This window comes from Dendrobates tinctorius, unplaced genomic scaffold (assembly GCF_039654945.1).
Source record: "Dendrobates tinctorius isolate UK_male_01 unplaced genomic scaffold, ASM3965494v1 ptg000138l, whole genome shotgun sequence".
NCBI classification, from domain to species: Eukaryota; Metazoa; Chordata; class Amphibia; order Anura; family Dendrobatidae; genus Dendrobates; species Dendrobates tinctorius.
This window is the reverse complement of record NW_027361806.1, coordinates 15068808-15085297: the sequence shown is the minus strand read 5'-3', so window position 1 is coordinate 15085297 and position 16490 is coordinate 15068808. Positions and strand designations below refer to the sequence as shown.

Here is a 16490-nt window from a genome sequence, read left to right as displayed (position 1 = left end):
GAGCTAAATTCTCCCATCCTTCTACTGGGAATATTGATAAATATTTTTTGCCACTTTTCACTTTGTAAACTTTTACCGGATGCGATATATATAAATAAATATCACCTCGGTCTAATGGAGAAGTCACTTTTTTGTCGGGCGTTTTTCACACTTTTTTATGGATCTGACTTCTCATAAACATGTCGAGACAGATCCGGCTTTTATCTCCGTGTTGTTTACTCTGGACGGAGTTGAAAGAGACTAAGATCTGTAAGTGCAACCAAGGACCGATATCATCAGCCAAGGTCAACGGGCGAAGAGATTATTAACTCCACCAATATTCCATAGATTGTATTCTCTTCATTTCTTAAAGGGCCAGCAGTCACCGGAGCTCCATATAGATGGGGGGATAAATAACCCTCGAAGTAGAAGCGGTCGCCTCACCTGCCGCCATCAAAGCTGCAAAAGCTACGATGCGTTTGGAAGCCCCACAACATAATGTTATAACAGGAGCGAACCACAGAAAGTCATTATTTAAAGGGCAGCTCCATCCAACACTGGTATTCCTATGAGTGATGAAGGAAATTTTGCTTTCTTCAATATTGAAGATATTTTATGAAATAACTTTAACTTTACATTCTCCCCATTATTTAGACTGTGAGTATCACTCCCATCGTGGACAGGCTTTATATTCTCTGTATCCTGCCCTGTGCTCCTCGTCGCCCTCTGCTGTTTATTGTATGCATTGTCCGTTTTCTGATTCTCTTCCACTGTCCTGTGGGGATTATCAATAGGTCACTGGTAACCACCATGTAACATTGCTCGTAGCCACCATGTACCTTTCCCCTATGATTTCTGCGCAGCGGAAGAATTGAAACGGGTCCATTGTGCAACCGGTGCTGTATATAGCCAACGTGGCACCATTGTATAAGGATCCTTAAAGATTAAGACCCTTTAAAGGGATTTTGTAATCTGGCAACTCTTTTATATATGTCTAGTGTTCTTCTGATTTCTGATGGTCGTATGTAACACATGAATGGAATGTACACTGACCGTCATCAAACAATAGACGATGTCACCGAGCTGCCAGCGTCCTGACGCTGCGCTATCACTGACAGCTCAACACTAAAACACTGGCCTTAAGCTGTAAATCAGAAGTGAGATGGCGAGAAATGGTAACTTACAGATCAGTCACGTCTGTCTCTTCTCGTATATACATAAGCGGAATACCAATGTCACACTGTATGAAAACACGTCAGGATCATGTCCACCTACAAACATCCCTGCAGAGTGCATATAGGAATTACATGCTTCCTGTATTATACCGCAGAGCTGCACTCACTATTCTGCTGGTGCAGTCACTGTGTACATACATTACTGATCCTGAGTTACATCCTGTATTATACCCCAGAGCTGCACTCACTATTCTGCTGGTGCGGTCACTGTGTACATATATTACATTACTGATCCTGGGTTACTTCCTGTATTATACCCCAGAGCAGCGCTCACTATTCTGCTGGTGCAGTCACTGTGTACATACATTACTGATCCTGAGCAACCTCCTGTATTATACTCCAGAGCTGCACTCACTATTCTGCTGGTGCAGTCACTGTGTACATATATTACATTACTGATCCTGAGTTACATCCTGTATTATACTCCAGAGCTGCACTCACTATTCTGCTGGTGGAGTCACTGTGTACATACATTACATTACTGATCCTGTGTTACATCCTGTATTATACTCCGGAGCTACACTCACTATTCTGCTGGTGCAGTCGCTGTGTACATACATTAGATTACTGATCCTGTGTTACATCCTGTATTTTACCCCAGAGCTGCACTCACTATTCTGCTGGTGCAGTCACTGTGTACATACATTACGTTACTGATCCTGAGTTACATCCTGTATTATACCCCAGAGCTGCACTCACTATTCTGCTGGTGCAGTCACTGTGTACATACTTTACATTACTGATCCTGAGTTACATCCTGTATTATACCCCAGAGCTGCACTCACTATTCTGCTGGTACAGTCACTGTGTACATACATTACATTACTGATCCTGTGTTACATCCTGTATTATACCCCAGAGCTGCACTCATTATTCTGCTGGTGCAGTTACTATGTACATACATTACTGATCCGGAGTTACATCCTGTATTATACTCCAGAGCTGCACTCACTGTTCTGCTGGTGCAGTTACTGTATACATACATTACATTACTGATCCTGAGTTACATCCTGTACTATACTCCAGAGCTGCACTCACTATTCTCCTGGTGCAGTTACTATGTACATACATTACATTACTGATCCTGAGTTACATCCTGTATTATACTCCAGAGCTGCACTCACTATTCTGCTGGTACAGTCACTGTGTACATACATGACATTATTTGTCCTGAGTTTGTGCAGTAACTGACTTGACAAGGGAAGCTGTGAGATTTCAGCTGTGAAGTAGAGCCAGGAAAGGTGCAGATGTTGCTCTCAGTGCTCGCCATGTTAGCGGTGTATAGTTGGTGCGTGTTCGGTGCAGCGCTCCCCTCCGTGCCCGCGTCCTGCATTGTATGGCCGCCCCACAGTAAAGCCCTTATAGTACGGCGTCTTGTGTGACCCTGAGACACTGAACACCCGGCTTTTATTTTCCGATGATTGAATTAGCGCGGAAAACATCTGACACATTCCAGGTCATAAAACCCGAGCTGTGCAGATCTGCGGAGGAAGTCATGTGACCGCGGCCTTGGAAGAAGATGTGAGACCTCATCCTACATTTATTTCCAGAACCCGGTAATTTAATTATTTTGCATTTTTTTGTTTAAAGGGACAGACGCAGCTAAAATGGCCTGTACTAGGAGACAGGGCGGTATCTGGGGACCTTGGCCAACAGGGCGGGCATGTAACGCCCTCCTCATCATAAAATATGTTTACACCCCAGACCAAACTCCGAGATTAACCCCGACCGCTGATCAGTCCTACGCGCACTCAGACCCCACACAAGCCCCCTAAATAACGCAACCCCCCCCCCCGACTGGACTCAAATCAATTAAGACCCCAAACTTCCCCTCTAGATTTTTTTTCTTACCCCAGACTGCTCCCCTTTTCTAATTCTAACTCCCAGAGAAGACCCTAAATGAATTCATACCCCAATAAAGACCCCTAAATTTATACCCACAACATATCCAATTAGAACAATTTCCTCGGTCTGGGGTCTGATTATTTAGGGATAAGGTCTTAAAGGGGATGTTCACCAGCTGGTAGAGTTGCTGGGAATGGGGGCTAAGAGTGAAGAGGAGACATTTGTTAAGCTTAGGTATCGGTGGATGACCCCTTTTAGACTCCGGACTAAATTCCTAAATTAATCAGACCCCTGACCAGAGAAAAAATTTAATTTCTGTATGGATATGTATGGTAAGCCAGTAATCACATAGTAAAGGACAGATCCAAAACTCCAGAACCCAAAGCAGCGCCACTCTTGCCCTTGTGGCAGTGACAGGTACTGCACTTCAGCAGCATTTTGCCCTTGAATAAATGGTGCTATATCAGGATTGTTGCAATTCCTTTGTCCTGCTTAGGCCGGAGTCACACTAGAGAGAAATACGAACGAGTGCAAAGCGCAAAAACAACGCATAGCACTTGGAGCAATGCTAATCTATGGGGCAGCTCCCATCAGCCGCTTCTTTCTCGGCCGTATTTTACAGGATGAGAAAATCGCAGAATGCTGCGATTGTCAGCGTACTCCTCCATAAATACGCCAATGCAAGTCTATGGGGGCACGAAAACTATGGATTACACACGGACCAGACGTGTGACGTGCAAGTTTCTGAACATTTTACCATGGTCCTCAGGTCAGGCGGGGACTCCGCGACTGACGTCACTGAGGTTGTGCGAAGTCCCCGGCTGAGCAGAGGTGAACTGACAGCGTGGGAAAAAGTTCAGAAACTTTCCCACACTAATCAGTTCATCTCCAGTCAGCTGGGGTGCCTGCACAGACATGATTTCATTCATGCTGCAGTGGTTTACAGCAGGGTCGGTAGCATTAGATTGCAGCGGGGGACCTGACTGAATGGCGGAGAGGTATAGATATTGTTGGTTTTTTATTTTATTTTTACAGAACAAGGGCGTTTGTTGGATTAGCAGAGTAATAAATGTTGTCAAAAACTTTGTGTCTTTATTTCATTAAAATATTTTTTAATTAATGTGTGTGTGTGTGTGTGTCTTTTTTTAACCCTTTACTGTTCTAGGGTTAATAATGGAGAGGTGTCTTATTGACACCTCTCCATTATTAACCCGGCTTAATGTCACCTTTCAATAGCAAGGTGACATTAACCCATTAGCCACCACTAAAGGCCATGGGAATAGAGAGGCTAAGTGCCGGAATTGGTGCATCTTATAGATGCGCCTTTTCTGGGGTGGCTGGGGCAGATATTTTTAGCCAGGGGGGGCAAAAACAATGGTCCTTCTCTAGGCTATTAATATCTGTCCTCACTCACTGGCTTTCAGTCTCTGATTGAGAAATTACCGCGGGAGCCCACGCAATTTTTTTCAATGAATTAACCCCTTAATTTAACACCTACACGTCCAAAATTTTACACACATATCCTAATCTAATTATTAGTCAAAGACATATAAAAACTAAATTAAATGAAATGGTTTACTGCATGTAATCCATGTGTCATTTCATGTCGGGTTTTGTATTGATGTTACAGAAGCCGGCAATTGATTTAGCGGCTATTCTGCTATGAAGGACTCTATGAAATATATATATATATGTGTGTGTCTCAATGACATATATATATATGTGTATTCTATGTGTCTATATCTATTCTTTCGTTTGTGTTTTAACCTGTCATTGAGATCCATTATATGTCCATTTTGCAAGCCGGCGCTAAAATCTCGGCATACAGATGCCATACGGATGCTTACATGCGCAAAAAACGCAGCCACGCCTTGCCATACAGATACGGATCACTGCTCTGGGAATATTTTTGCATATTACGACCGTAAAATAAAATACAGACCGAATTATTATACATTGTGTCTGACTCCAGCCTTAGAGTCCCCGAAGCAAGAGAATTTGCATCTATAACAAAACATTTTTCTTTTTTTTTCTTTATGTGACATGTAACCTGCAGATTTCAGCGTTCAGTTATGTGTTTGTGAAGGAAGGTGCTCACTCTTCCCATAGACTCAGGCTATAAAAACATGACTACCCCCCAAAACAATGCAAAACTGATGTGCCCAGCAGAGATACTCTGTAACATGTCGCCACCTGGTGGTAGAACACAGAAAGTGCATGCTGCATTAACTAAAAGTATATTACACAGAAGTCACAAAGTTTATTTGCTCATAAAATGCAGAAACGTGGAAATGTTCACTGGGATCCTGATCCGGCGCTGCTGTAGGAGATGATATTTGGTATCCGAGTGAGATGGTCATGGATCAGGACAGGAAATATAACGTTTTATCCTTTAACTTTCTTCATTATGCTTCAGAGCTGCAATCACAATTCAACCGACCAGTCAACCCGCTTGCTATAGAAAAATCCCTGCAATCAATCTTCCAGTAGATCAGTACTAAGGCTATTAGTCCAGGCCACCAAATTGTCCACTTCCTCTTCCAGCGGTTCAGGATTTCGGGCAGATTTGCGGTATGACGCCGCCGTGTCGCGGTCTGTCTGACGCCTTCTATAGGAATGACTTTCTGATTCTACGTCTGCGATGGATCCTAATAAGTGACTTCCTGATGGGAAAAGATAAAAAGTATATTAGCCAAATGAGATCTCTAGTGATCACAGTGATCCCTCCATGTCAGCAGCAGCTGCACAGGACAAGCATCAGACGGCGCCTCCCATCTACGCTTCTTGAAACATCAGGAGCGATATAGACAGAGCGACATATAAAAATGACAAAAGTGAATCTCAAACCCATGGTCATCAGCACTGGGGTCAACAAATTGGGGACACTTTGGGGAATACTTTGGGGAATACTCAAAAATATTTCACGCATCCGTTCATTCCTCACCCAAGAATCTGCAAAAACCCTAGTCCATGCCCTCATAATCTCTCGCCTTGACTACTGCAACCTCATGCTCTGCGGCCTCCCCTCAAACACTCTCGCACCCCTCCAATCTATTCTAAACTCTGCTGCCCGACTAATCCACCTGTCCCCCCGCTATTCCCCAGCTTCTCCCCTCTGTCAATCCCTTCACTGGCTCCCAATTGCCCAGAGAGTCCATTACAAAACCCTAACCATGACATACAAAGCCATCCACAACTTGTCTCCTCCATACATCTGTGACCTCGTCTCCCGGTACTTTCCTGCACGCAACCTCCGATCCTCACAAGATCTCCTTCTCTACTCCCCTCTTATCTCCTCTTCCCACAATCGCATACAAGATTTCTCTCGCGCATCACCCCTACTCTGGAACTCTCTACCACAACATATCAGACTCTCACCTACCATCGAAACCTTCAAAAAGAGCCTGAAGACCCACCTCTTCCGACAAGCCTATAACCTGCAGTAACCACCGATCGACCAAACCGCTGCACGACCAGCTCTACCCTCGCCTACTGTATTATCACCCATCCCTTGAAGATTGTGAGCCCTCGCGGGCAGGGTCCTCTCTCCTCCTGTACCAGTTATGACTTGTATTGTTTAAGATTATTGTACTTGTTTTTATGTATACCCCCCTCACATGTAAAGCGCCATGGAATAAATGGCGCTAGAACAATAAATAATAATAATAATAATACTTTAGTCTCTGGGACAGGCCTGGAAATTCCCATTTGTGTGCAGGATTTGTAACCTAACTCTGCCCTCTAGTGTCCATTCATCTGTATTACAGGCCTAACTTTCGTAAATGGATGAAATGTTTAATAAAGTTTTTTTTTTATAAGTTGCAAACTTTTGTGATGTGTGTTATGTAATCGTAGACCACAAAAACCCCAGGATTCATGGGTGACGCAGTGTCATCACCTCATCCTGCAGTGATGAAACCTACGTACACACACCGTCCTGTGAAGGAAAAGTGGTAATACAATAATAATCTTTATTTTTATATAGTGCTAACATATTCCACAGCGCTTTACAGTTTGCACACATAATATTTATAGAACACCTGACAACTCATACCTGACAACCTGCAGAGCGCGCAGCCATGGGCATCCGCCTCTCTTAGGGAAGGAAATGTTCTTACACGATCACTAAGAAGACCATGGATAATGATGCTGTATGTGCAGATACAAAATATATCATCTATCACTATAGAACTAGACTGCAGCAACCTGAGCACGAGCGGCAAGAAACGACACAACTGCTACAAGTTACATATCTGCTACTGCACTACGGTATAATGAGGGAGTCAAACTGACGGTTTATCTCCGCTCTTCATCTCCTCCGTCTCTCTAGAAAAGATTCTTGATTCTAATTCTCTGTATTCTGTAATAGATGAAGAAAATAGTAACAGAAAGTTATTGAGGGTAATATGTGCAAATGTAAAGAAAACTATATTATATTACATAGGGGCAGTATTATAGTAGTTATATTCTTGTACATAGGAGCAGTATTATAGTAGTTATATTCTTGTACATAGGGGGCAGTATTATAGTAGTTATATTCTTGTATATAGGGGCAGTATTATAGTAGTTATATTCTTGTACATAAGAGCGGTATTATAGTAGTTATATTCTTGTACATAGGAGCAGTATTATAGTAGTTATATTCTTGTACATAGGAGCAGTATTATAGTAGCTATATTCTTGTACATAGGGGCAGTATTATAGTAGCTATATTCTTGTACATAGGGGCAGTATTATAGTAGTTATATTCTTGTACATAGGAGCAGTATTATAGTAGCTATATTCTTGTACATAGAGGCAGTATTATAGTAGTTATATTCTTGTACATAGGAGCAGTATTATAGTAGCTATATTCTTGTACATAGGGGCAGTATTATAGTAGTTATATTCTTGTACATAGGAGCAGTATTATAGTAGCTATATTCTTGTACATAGGGGCAGTATTATAGTAGTTATATTCTTGTACACAGGAGCAGTATTATAGTAGCTATATTCTTGTATACAGGGGGCAGTATTATAGTAGTTATATTCTTGTACATAGGGGCAGTATTATAGTAGTTATATTCTTGTACATAGGAGCAGTATTATAGTAGTTATATTCTTGTACATAGGAGCAGTATTATAGTAGTTATATTCTTGTACATAGGAGCAGTATTATAGTAGTTATATTCTTGTACATAGGGGCAGTATTATAGTAGTTATATTCTTGTACATAGGGGCAGTATTATAGTAGTTATATTCTTGTACATAGGGGCAGTATTATAGTAGTTATATTCTTGTACATAGGGGGCAGTATTATAGTAGTTATATTCTTGTACATAGGAGGTAGTATTATAGTAGTTCTATTCTTGTACATAGGGGCAGTATTATAGTAGTTATATTCTTGTACATAGGAGCAGTATTATAGTAGCTATATTCTTGTACATAGGGGCAGTATTATAGTAGTTATATTCTTGTACATAGGGGCAGTATTATAGTAGTTATATTCTTGTGCGTAGAGGAAAATATTCCTCGTAAATTACTTGTATTCTTTACACCCCGGACGGTCTTTGATGTGGCTATTTGTCTCCATGTCTTGTAGTAATTCTCAAAGGAAACAGCTTTTATTTTCCTGAAAGGAAGGTTGATATAAAACTTAGTGCACAAATTATAATAGCTACATATTTTATATGGTTTACATTAGACAAATGTTGATGACAGACTGATGCAGCCATGAGAATTTAGACAGTGATCACACGAGGCGTGGACAGCCATCATTGATTTTATAATGAGGATAGACATTATTGATCACTGACTTTCTAATTCTGTAATCTGGTTGTAGTTGTGTTGTATGGACTCTATGGCAGCAAACTGTATACTGTTAATATTGAAGGAATTTATGCCATAAATATTTAGGCAGTGAATTACAAAATCGCATGTAACCTATATAGGAACATTATTTTCCATTTCACAGTTTCAGCGTACAAACATTAAGGTAAAAAGTGGCTTTGTGCAGTGGCAATAAAAAGTCTACACACCCCTGTGCACCATTCACATTGATTCTTATTAACCCCATAGAAAGTTTTGCTGTTCTAGGAGAATTTTCCTGACATTTTCTTAACTGTATTTTACACTAAATGTCATGGTCAGTAAACAGCTGACAACACAGCAAAGGGATCGCATTGTTGAAAGGTGCCAGTCATAAGAAGGAGACAAATTTCCCAGGCTTTAGATCTACCATGGAGAACTGTGAAGACATCATCAGTAAGTGGCTTATATTTGGCACAACAGGGACTTTACCTAGAACTGGACGACCCTCAAACATTGATGAAACGACAAGATGATAATTGGACCAGGAAACTGCCAAGAAGCTGACAGTAACACTAAAGGAGCAGCAGGAATTTCTGGTAAATATTGGTTGCGTACTGCATGTGTCAACAATCTTCTGTATTCTTCATTCTGACTTATGGAGTAGGGTGTCAAAAGGTTTTTTTTTTTTAAAAAAAAAAATCCAAGCCCGGCTATGTTTTGCCAAAATCTACATCCATCGTCTGCCAAAAGCATGAGGGATAATGAATTATGATCTGATGAGAACAAGGGTGGACTTTTTGGGCATAATTCCAAACGGTGCAAAAGAAACACTCTGCATCACCAGAAGATCACCATCCCCACAGTGAAGCATGGTGGGGACAGCATTTTTGTCAGCTGACACTGAGTCTTTAGACAAGGTATTAGGTATTACGGTATTATGAGCAGTTCAACATATCAGTCAGTTTTGTATCAAAACCTTGAGGACTCTGTAAAAAGCTGAAGATGAATTTCACTTTTCAGCACAACAAGAACCATAAGCGACCTCCAAATCAACCAAAGAGTGGCTTCACCAGAAGAAAATCACAGCCCGAGCCCAGACCTGAACCCAAGTGACAATATGTGGGTGTCCTGAAGAGGGCGCTGGACACAGATGATGAGCCTGGCAGATAGACTCCAACCCAAAAAGACTGAACACTGCCAGAAATTCAAATACACAAAGAATTAGTTTAAGAGTGTTGATATTTATGCAAACAATATTTTATTTCTTTTTTCACTAAAAAAAATTCTGTTTATTTTTCAATGGATTTGTACAGATTACCGGTGATATTAACAGTAGAAAATTCTGAAATTAATCCTCTTGGCATGTTTTTTTTTTATATCTCAAAAACCTAGAGAAGCGTAGACTTTTTATATCCACTGTAGATGTTCAGCCGTAATAAAACATGACCCAAACTTTCATAAAAAGGAATAAACTATTACGATTTGTGAAATTAATGCAATGAATCATTTGCAACAAGAAGATCTCATTTCATTTTATGTTAGTACAGAATGTGCTGACTTGTACTGTAGTGACCCAGTCAGCAGGGGGCACTGTCAGGAAGCTGATGGTCAGAGCCGTGCGGGCAGGCGCTCTGCAGGCAGGTTTATATTTCATTATTTGCTGCGCTTTTGCTCTCGGATCAAGTCTTGTAGCTACTGAACCTGCAAACACCAAAGCTTTTTAAGGATTGGTTTTAATTATTCCTAAACGTACAGGTTAGAGGGTTGGGGATAGAGCGTTATGGTTAGAGCGTTACGGTTAGAGGGTAAGGCTATGTGCACATGTATGCAGAAATTTCCTGCATAAAAACAGGACTCCTTCCCTGAAAACGCGCGTTTTTTATGCGTTTTTTTCCCGCGCGTCCCCAGAAACATAGAAAATAGCAAGAAATGCGGAATTTTCCGCGAAATTAATGAGCATGCTGCGTTTTTTACCACGAAGCGTTTTTTTCACGGAAAAAAACGCATCAATATGCACAAAAAGTTCAAAATGCATTAAAATGAATGGGAAGCTTCTTTTAAGCGGATTTTTTGGTAAATCCGCGAAAAAAAACGCAACGTGTGAACACAGCCTTAGGGTTAGAGCGTTATGGTTAGAGCAGGGGTGGGATTCAAATTTTTAAGAGGTTCTGTGTTTGTGTGTAGGAATATCACACACATTTTTAAGCCACACCCATTATTAAGCCACACCCAGTATTAAGCCACACCCATTTACACACACCTTTTCCTCAAACATATGCAAGTAGGGGCGCAGTCAAACAGTTGAAAAAAAATAAACTGGAATGAGATCAGAACAGTGCACATTCTGGCCAGTCCCCAATAGGCAGGTAAATATCCCCAATAGGCAGCACATGTTCCCAATAGGCAGCACAGGTTCCCAATAGGCAGGTAAATGTCCCCAATAGGCAGCATTGGCCCCCAATAGGCAGGTAAATATCCCCAATAGGCAGCACAGGTTCCCAATAGGCAGCACAGGTCCCCAATAGGCAGCAGAGGTTCCCTATAGGCAGTACAGGTCCCCTATAGGCAGCACAGGTCCCCTATAGGCAGCACAGGTCCCCAATAGGCAGCACAGGTCCCCAATAGGCAGCACAGGTCCCCTATAGGCAGTATAGGTCCCCTATAGGTAGGTAAATGTCCCCAATAGGCAGGTAAATGTCCCCAATAGGCAGCACAGGTCCCCAATAGGCAGCACAGGTTCCCTATAGGCAGCACAGGTGCTCAATAGGCAACATTGGCCCCCCACTAGGCAGCACAGGTCCCCAATGGGCAGAACAGGTCCCCAATAGGCAGCATAGGTCCCCAACAGGCAGCACAGGTCCCCAATAGGCAACACAGGTTCCCAATAGGCAGCATTGGCCCCAATAGGCAGCACAGGTCCCCAATAGGCAGCATTGGCCCCCCAATAGGCAGGTCCTGTCTAGCCTCGGTGCAAACAATTGTTTAATGCGTATAGAATGCCATACTAACTTCTCGACAGCACATACTGACCTGGCGTTGGAGTGGTACAGTACACAGTGACAGACTGCGTCTGAAGTAAGTCCCGCAGTTGACCAGGCCTCCTGGATGGCCCCCAGTTCCCGCACCGCATGCACCGTCCATCGTGCACGCACACACACTGGCAGCACAGCACCGCATGGTCCGCACCAGTGACCGGGCCGGGGTGATGAAGATGATCTGGCACAGCCTCACAGGCAGGCCGCAGACTCGAGTCCAGCGCAGCTCACGCTGTGTAGCGGCGCGTGGTGACTCCTCCAGCTCCAGATACCCAATAGCTGCACTGCACTGCCGCAGGTATCAGTGTGCGGGGGCCGGCAGGGTGTGCTCAGTCCCAGTCAGCACACGTATCAGTGTGCGGTATCTGGCGGGGGGGCTAGGAAGCAGAGCAAAAGTCCTCCTCTGCTCCTCCTGCAACAAAGTACTGGATCGTGGCTCTGGATCTCCCCGGTTCGGGGAACCGGCTGCTTTTTTAACAACTGGTTCCACCGAGCCGGGGAGAACCCGCTGAATCCCACCCCTGAGTTAGAGCGTTATGGTTAGAGGGTTATGGTTAGAAGGTTAGGGTTAGAGCATTATGGTTAGAGTGTTAGGGTTAGAGGGTTACGGTTATAGGGTTACGGTTAGGAGGTTAGGGTTAAAGAACACACAGCCATGTACACAGATCCCAAACAAGACGTGACTCCGATGGGTGCACCATGGCTGGTTTTGTTATGAGGTGGGCACTGTAAACGATGTGGACCCCAGCTAGGACTTTTATATAAAATATTGACCACTATATGATTTATTGGCCGCAGATTCTTCCTCCACGAATGTATTTCTTGGATATTATCATGGAAAAGTACAACGAATATGATCGAGACACTTAATATCTGTGTTTTACATCAATATTGGTAACGATATACAATTGCTTCCGCCGTCAGAGAACAGAACATCTCCTACCTATATCAGATCCATCAACAGCGGCTTATTGACATTTTGCAATCCGAAAATGTTAATTAGAAAAATTACGAATAGCGGGATCTTATATTTTGTGATTACAGAGTGATAAGGTGGAGAACGTTACATACCTGGGTGCCGGGGTGCAGGTCGGGGCCGGGGTCCTGCTTATAATGATGCTTTCTGGTGTTGAGCCATCTGCAAAATTAACAATGAGAAATGACAGAGGGAAACAGCGCGGGCCACACACACGTCTCCTATCATAATCGTAGAATTGGCACCCAATATAATGAGTGAAAGACCATGACAGATAGGTGATAGATAATAGATAGATAGATAGATAGATAGATAGATAGAATGTATATTACTGACATTTCTCATTTCTCTTTATTCTGAGATTCCCGCCCGGCTCGCGTTGTGATAACATAAACAGTCAGGAATTCTTTATACTGATATATTCTTAGAGGAAAGTTCTACACTCAGCTTCAATCTCAGGACGGAAAGTAGTATTACTTGTACACTTGGGGGACTTTGTGCAAAAGCCATTTGCAAATCTTTTTGTGCCAGGAGACGTCTCCTTGTGAGCTCACCAGTTTGTGTTGCCAAAAGGAGTAATAAGCCGTAGGAAGGATAAGGTAGAGGAAGAACAATTTACTTTTGCCACAGAAGAGGCGCAATGTAAGACAGGTTTTATCTGTATGTCCTGGTCAGTGCTGGCCAACAGCTACGTATTGCTACACTTATCCCAATCTTTATGTTTATGGTCAAGGTTTCTACTAAAAACGGGTTTATCAATTAAAGAGTTTTAAGAGAAAAATATTATCCAACAATCACCAATTTTGAGAATGAGGTTTTTAGTCACTTATCCTGTACTGATCCTGCGTTACATTACACTCCAGAGCTGCACTCACTATTCTGCTGGTGCAGTCATTGTATACATACATTACATTACTGATGCCTGAGTTACATCCTGTATTATACTCCAGAGCTGCACTCACTATTCTGCCGGTGCAGTCACTGTGTACATACATTACATTACTGATCCTGAGTTACATCCTGTATTATACCCCAGAGCTGCACTCACTATTCTGCTGGTACAGTCACTGTGTACATACATTACATTACTGATCCTGAGTTACATCCTGTATTATACCCCAGAGCTGCACTCACTATTCTGCTGGTGCAGTCACTGTGTACATTACATTACTGATCCTGAGTTACATCCTGTATTATACTCCAGAGCTGCACTCACTATTCTGCTGGTGCAGTCATTGTGTACATACATTACATTACTGATGCCTGAGTTACATCCTGTATTATACTCCAGAGCTGCACTCACTATTCTGCCGGTGCAGTCACTGTGTACATACATTACGTTACTGATCCTGAGTTACATCCTGTATTATACCCCAGAGCTGCACTCACTATTCTGCCGGTGCAGTCACTGTGTACATACATTACATTACTGATGCCTGAGTTACATCCTGTATTATACCCCAGAGCTCAGCGTCGGACTGGAACACCTTGGGCCCACCAGAGAAAATCATTCTTGGGGCCCACTATGTAGCTGCATAGAGCTAAATACCAGACCACCAATTGTGCGGTAAAACACGCTAATATCCGGGTATAATATAAGGTTGTACATGTCTTAATTATGTAGCAGGAGTTGGGGTAGCCCCCTCATAGAATATAAAGCAGCCCCCTCATAGAATATAATGCAGCCATCTCATAGAATATAATACTGCCCCCCTCATAGGGTATAATGCTGCCCCCTCATAGGGTATAATGCTGCCCCCCTCATAGGGTATAATGCTGCCCCCCTCATAGGGTATAATACTGCCCCCCTCATAAGGTATAATGCTGCCCCCTCATAGGGTATAATACTGCCCCCCTCATAGGGTATAATACTGCCCCCTCATAGGGTATAATACTGCCCCCCTCATAGGGTATAATACACCCCCTCATAGGGTATAATGCTGCCCCCTCATAGGGTATAATACTGCCCCCCTCATAGGGAATAATGCACCCCGTCATAGGGAATAATGCTGCCCTCCTCATAGGGTATAATACTGCCCCCCTCATAGGGAATAATGCACCCCGTCATAGGGAATAATGCTGCCTCCTCATAGGGTATAATGCTGCCTCCTCATAAGGTATAATGCTGCCCCCTCATAGGGTATAATACTGCCCCCCTCATAAGGAATAATGCTATATAGATATATAGATATAGAGTTAGATAGATATAGATAGAAAGATAGATGTAGAAATAGATAGATATAGAGATAGATAGTAGATAATGGATAGAAAGTAGATCATGGATAGATATAGATAGAAAGATTCATAGAGATAGATAGAGATAGATATAAAGATAGATATAGAAAGAAATATAGATAGATAGATAGATAGATAGATAGATAGATAGATCGATAGGTAGATAGATATAGAGATAGATAGAAAATAGATAATGGATAGATAGATAGATATAGAGATAGATAGCTATAGATAGATAGATATATAGATAGAGATAGATAATAGATAGAGATATACAGATATTATTATTATTATTATTATTATTATTATTATTATAATAATAATATAGACATATATAGATAGATATAGAGATAAATATATATAGATAGATGGCTATAAATAAAAATAGATAGAGATATATATATAGAGATAGATAGATATAGAGATAATAGATATAGAGATAGATAGATAGATATAGAGATAGATATAGAGACAGATAGATATAGAAAGATAGATATAGAGATAGATATAGAGATAATAGCTAGATATAGAGATATGTATAGAGATAGATAGATATAGAGTTAGAAAGATAGATAGATATAGAGAGAGATAGCTAGATAGATGGATAGATAGATAGATATAGATAATATAGATAATAGATAGATATAATAGATAGATATAGAGATAGATGGATAGATCAATAGATAGATAGATAAAGAGAGAGAGATAGAGATAGAGATAGATAATGAGATAGAGATAGATATAGAGATATAGTGTTAGATAGAAAGATAGATATAGAGATAGATAGATATAGATATAGATATGGATATAGAGATAACAGATAGAGATAGATAGATAGATATAGAGATAGATAGATAGATATAGAGATAATATATAGATAGATAGATAGATATAGAGATAATATATAGATAGCTATAGAGAGAGAGATATAGAGATAGATATAGAGAGAAACAGATATAGGTATAGAGATAGATATAGAGATAGGTAGATAGATATAGAGATAATAGATAGATATAGAGATAGATAGATAGATATAGATATAAAGATAGATAGAGATAGAGAGAGCGGTAGATAGAGAGAGAGATAGATATAGAGAGAGATAGATACAGAGATCGATAAATAGATAGATAGATATAGATAATAGATAGAGATAGATAGATAAAGATAGATAATAAATATAGAGATAACAGATAGATATAGAGATAGAGTAAGATAGAAAGATATAGAGATAGGTAGATATAGATAATAGAGATAGCTAGATAGATAGACATAATAGATAGATATAGATAGATATAGAGATAGATAGAAAGATAGATATAGAGATAGATGTAGAGATAGAAAGATAGATATAGAGATAGAGCGATAGATAGATAGAGATAGATATAGATAATAGAT

The 16490-nt window shown here is 41.2% G+C and overlaps 1 protein-coding gene across 5 annotated transcripts in view; it reads right to left on the bottom strand.

Annotated features, from left to right (window-relative positions):
• Positions 1-5299: 5299 nt before the first annotated feature.
• Positions 5300-16490, bottom strand: part of UBE2U (ubiquitin conjugating enzyme E2 U) — a 58103-nt gene continuing 46912 nt past the window's right edge. For all 5 annotated transcript variants that reach the window (XM_073544675.1, XM_073544679.1, XM_073544680.1 and 2 more), the window contains 5 exons: positions 12956-13022; positions 8582-8670; positions 7353-7419; positions 7114-7208; positions 5300-5722 (listed from right to left, as the gene is read on the bottom strand). In XM_073544675.1, the coding sequence (XP_073400776.1) occupies positions 5535-5722; positions 7114-7208; positions 7353-7419; positions 8582-8670; positions 12956-13022 (506 nt within the window). In that variant the 3' untranslated portion in view covers positions 5300-5534. The remainder of the gene's footprint in view (positions 5723-7113; positions 7209-7352; positions 7420-8581; positions 8671-12955; positions 13023-16490) is intronic.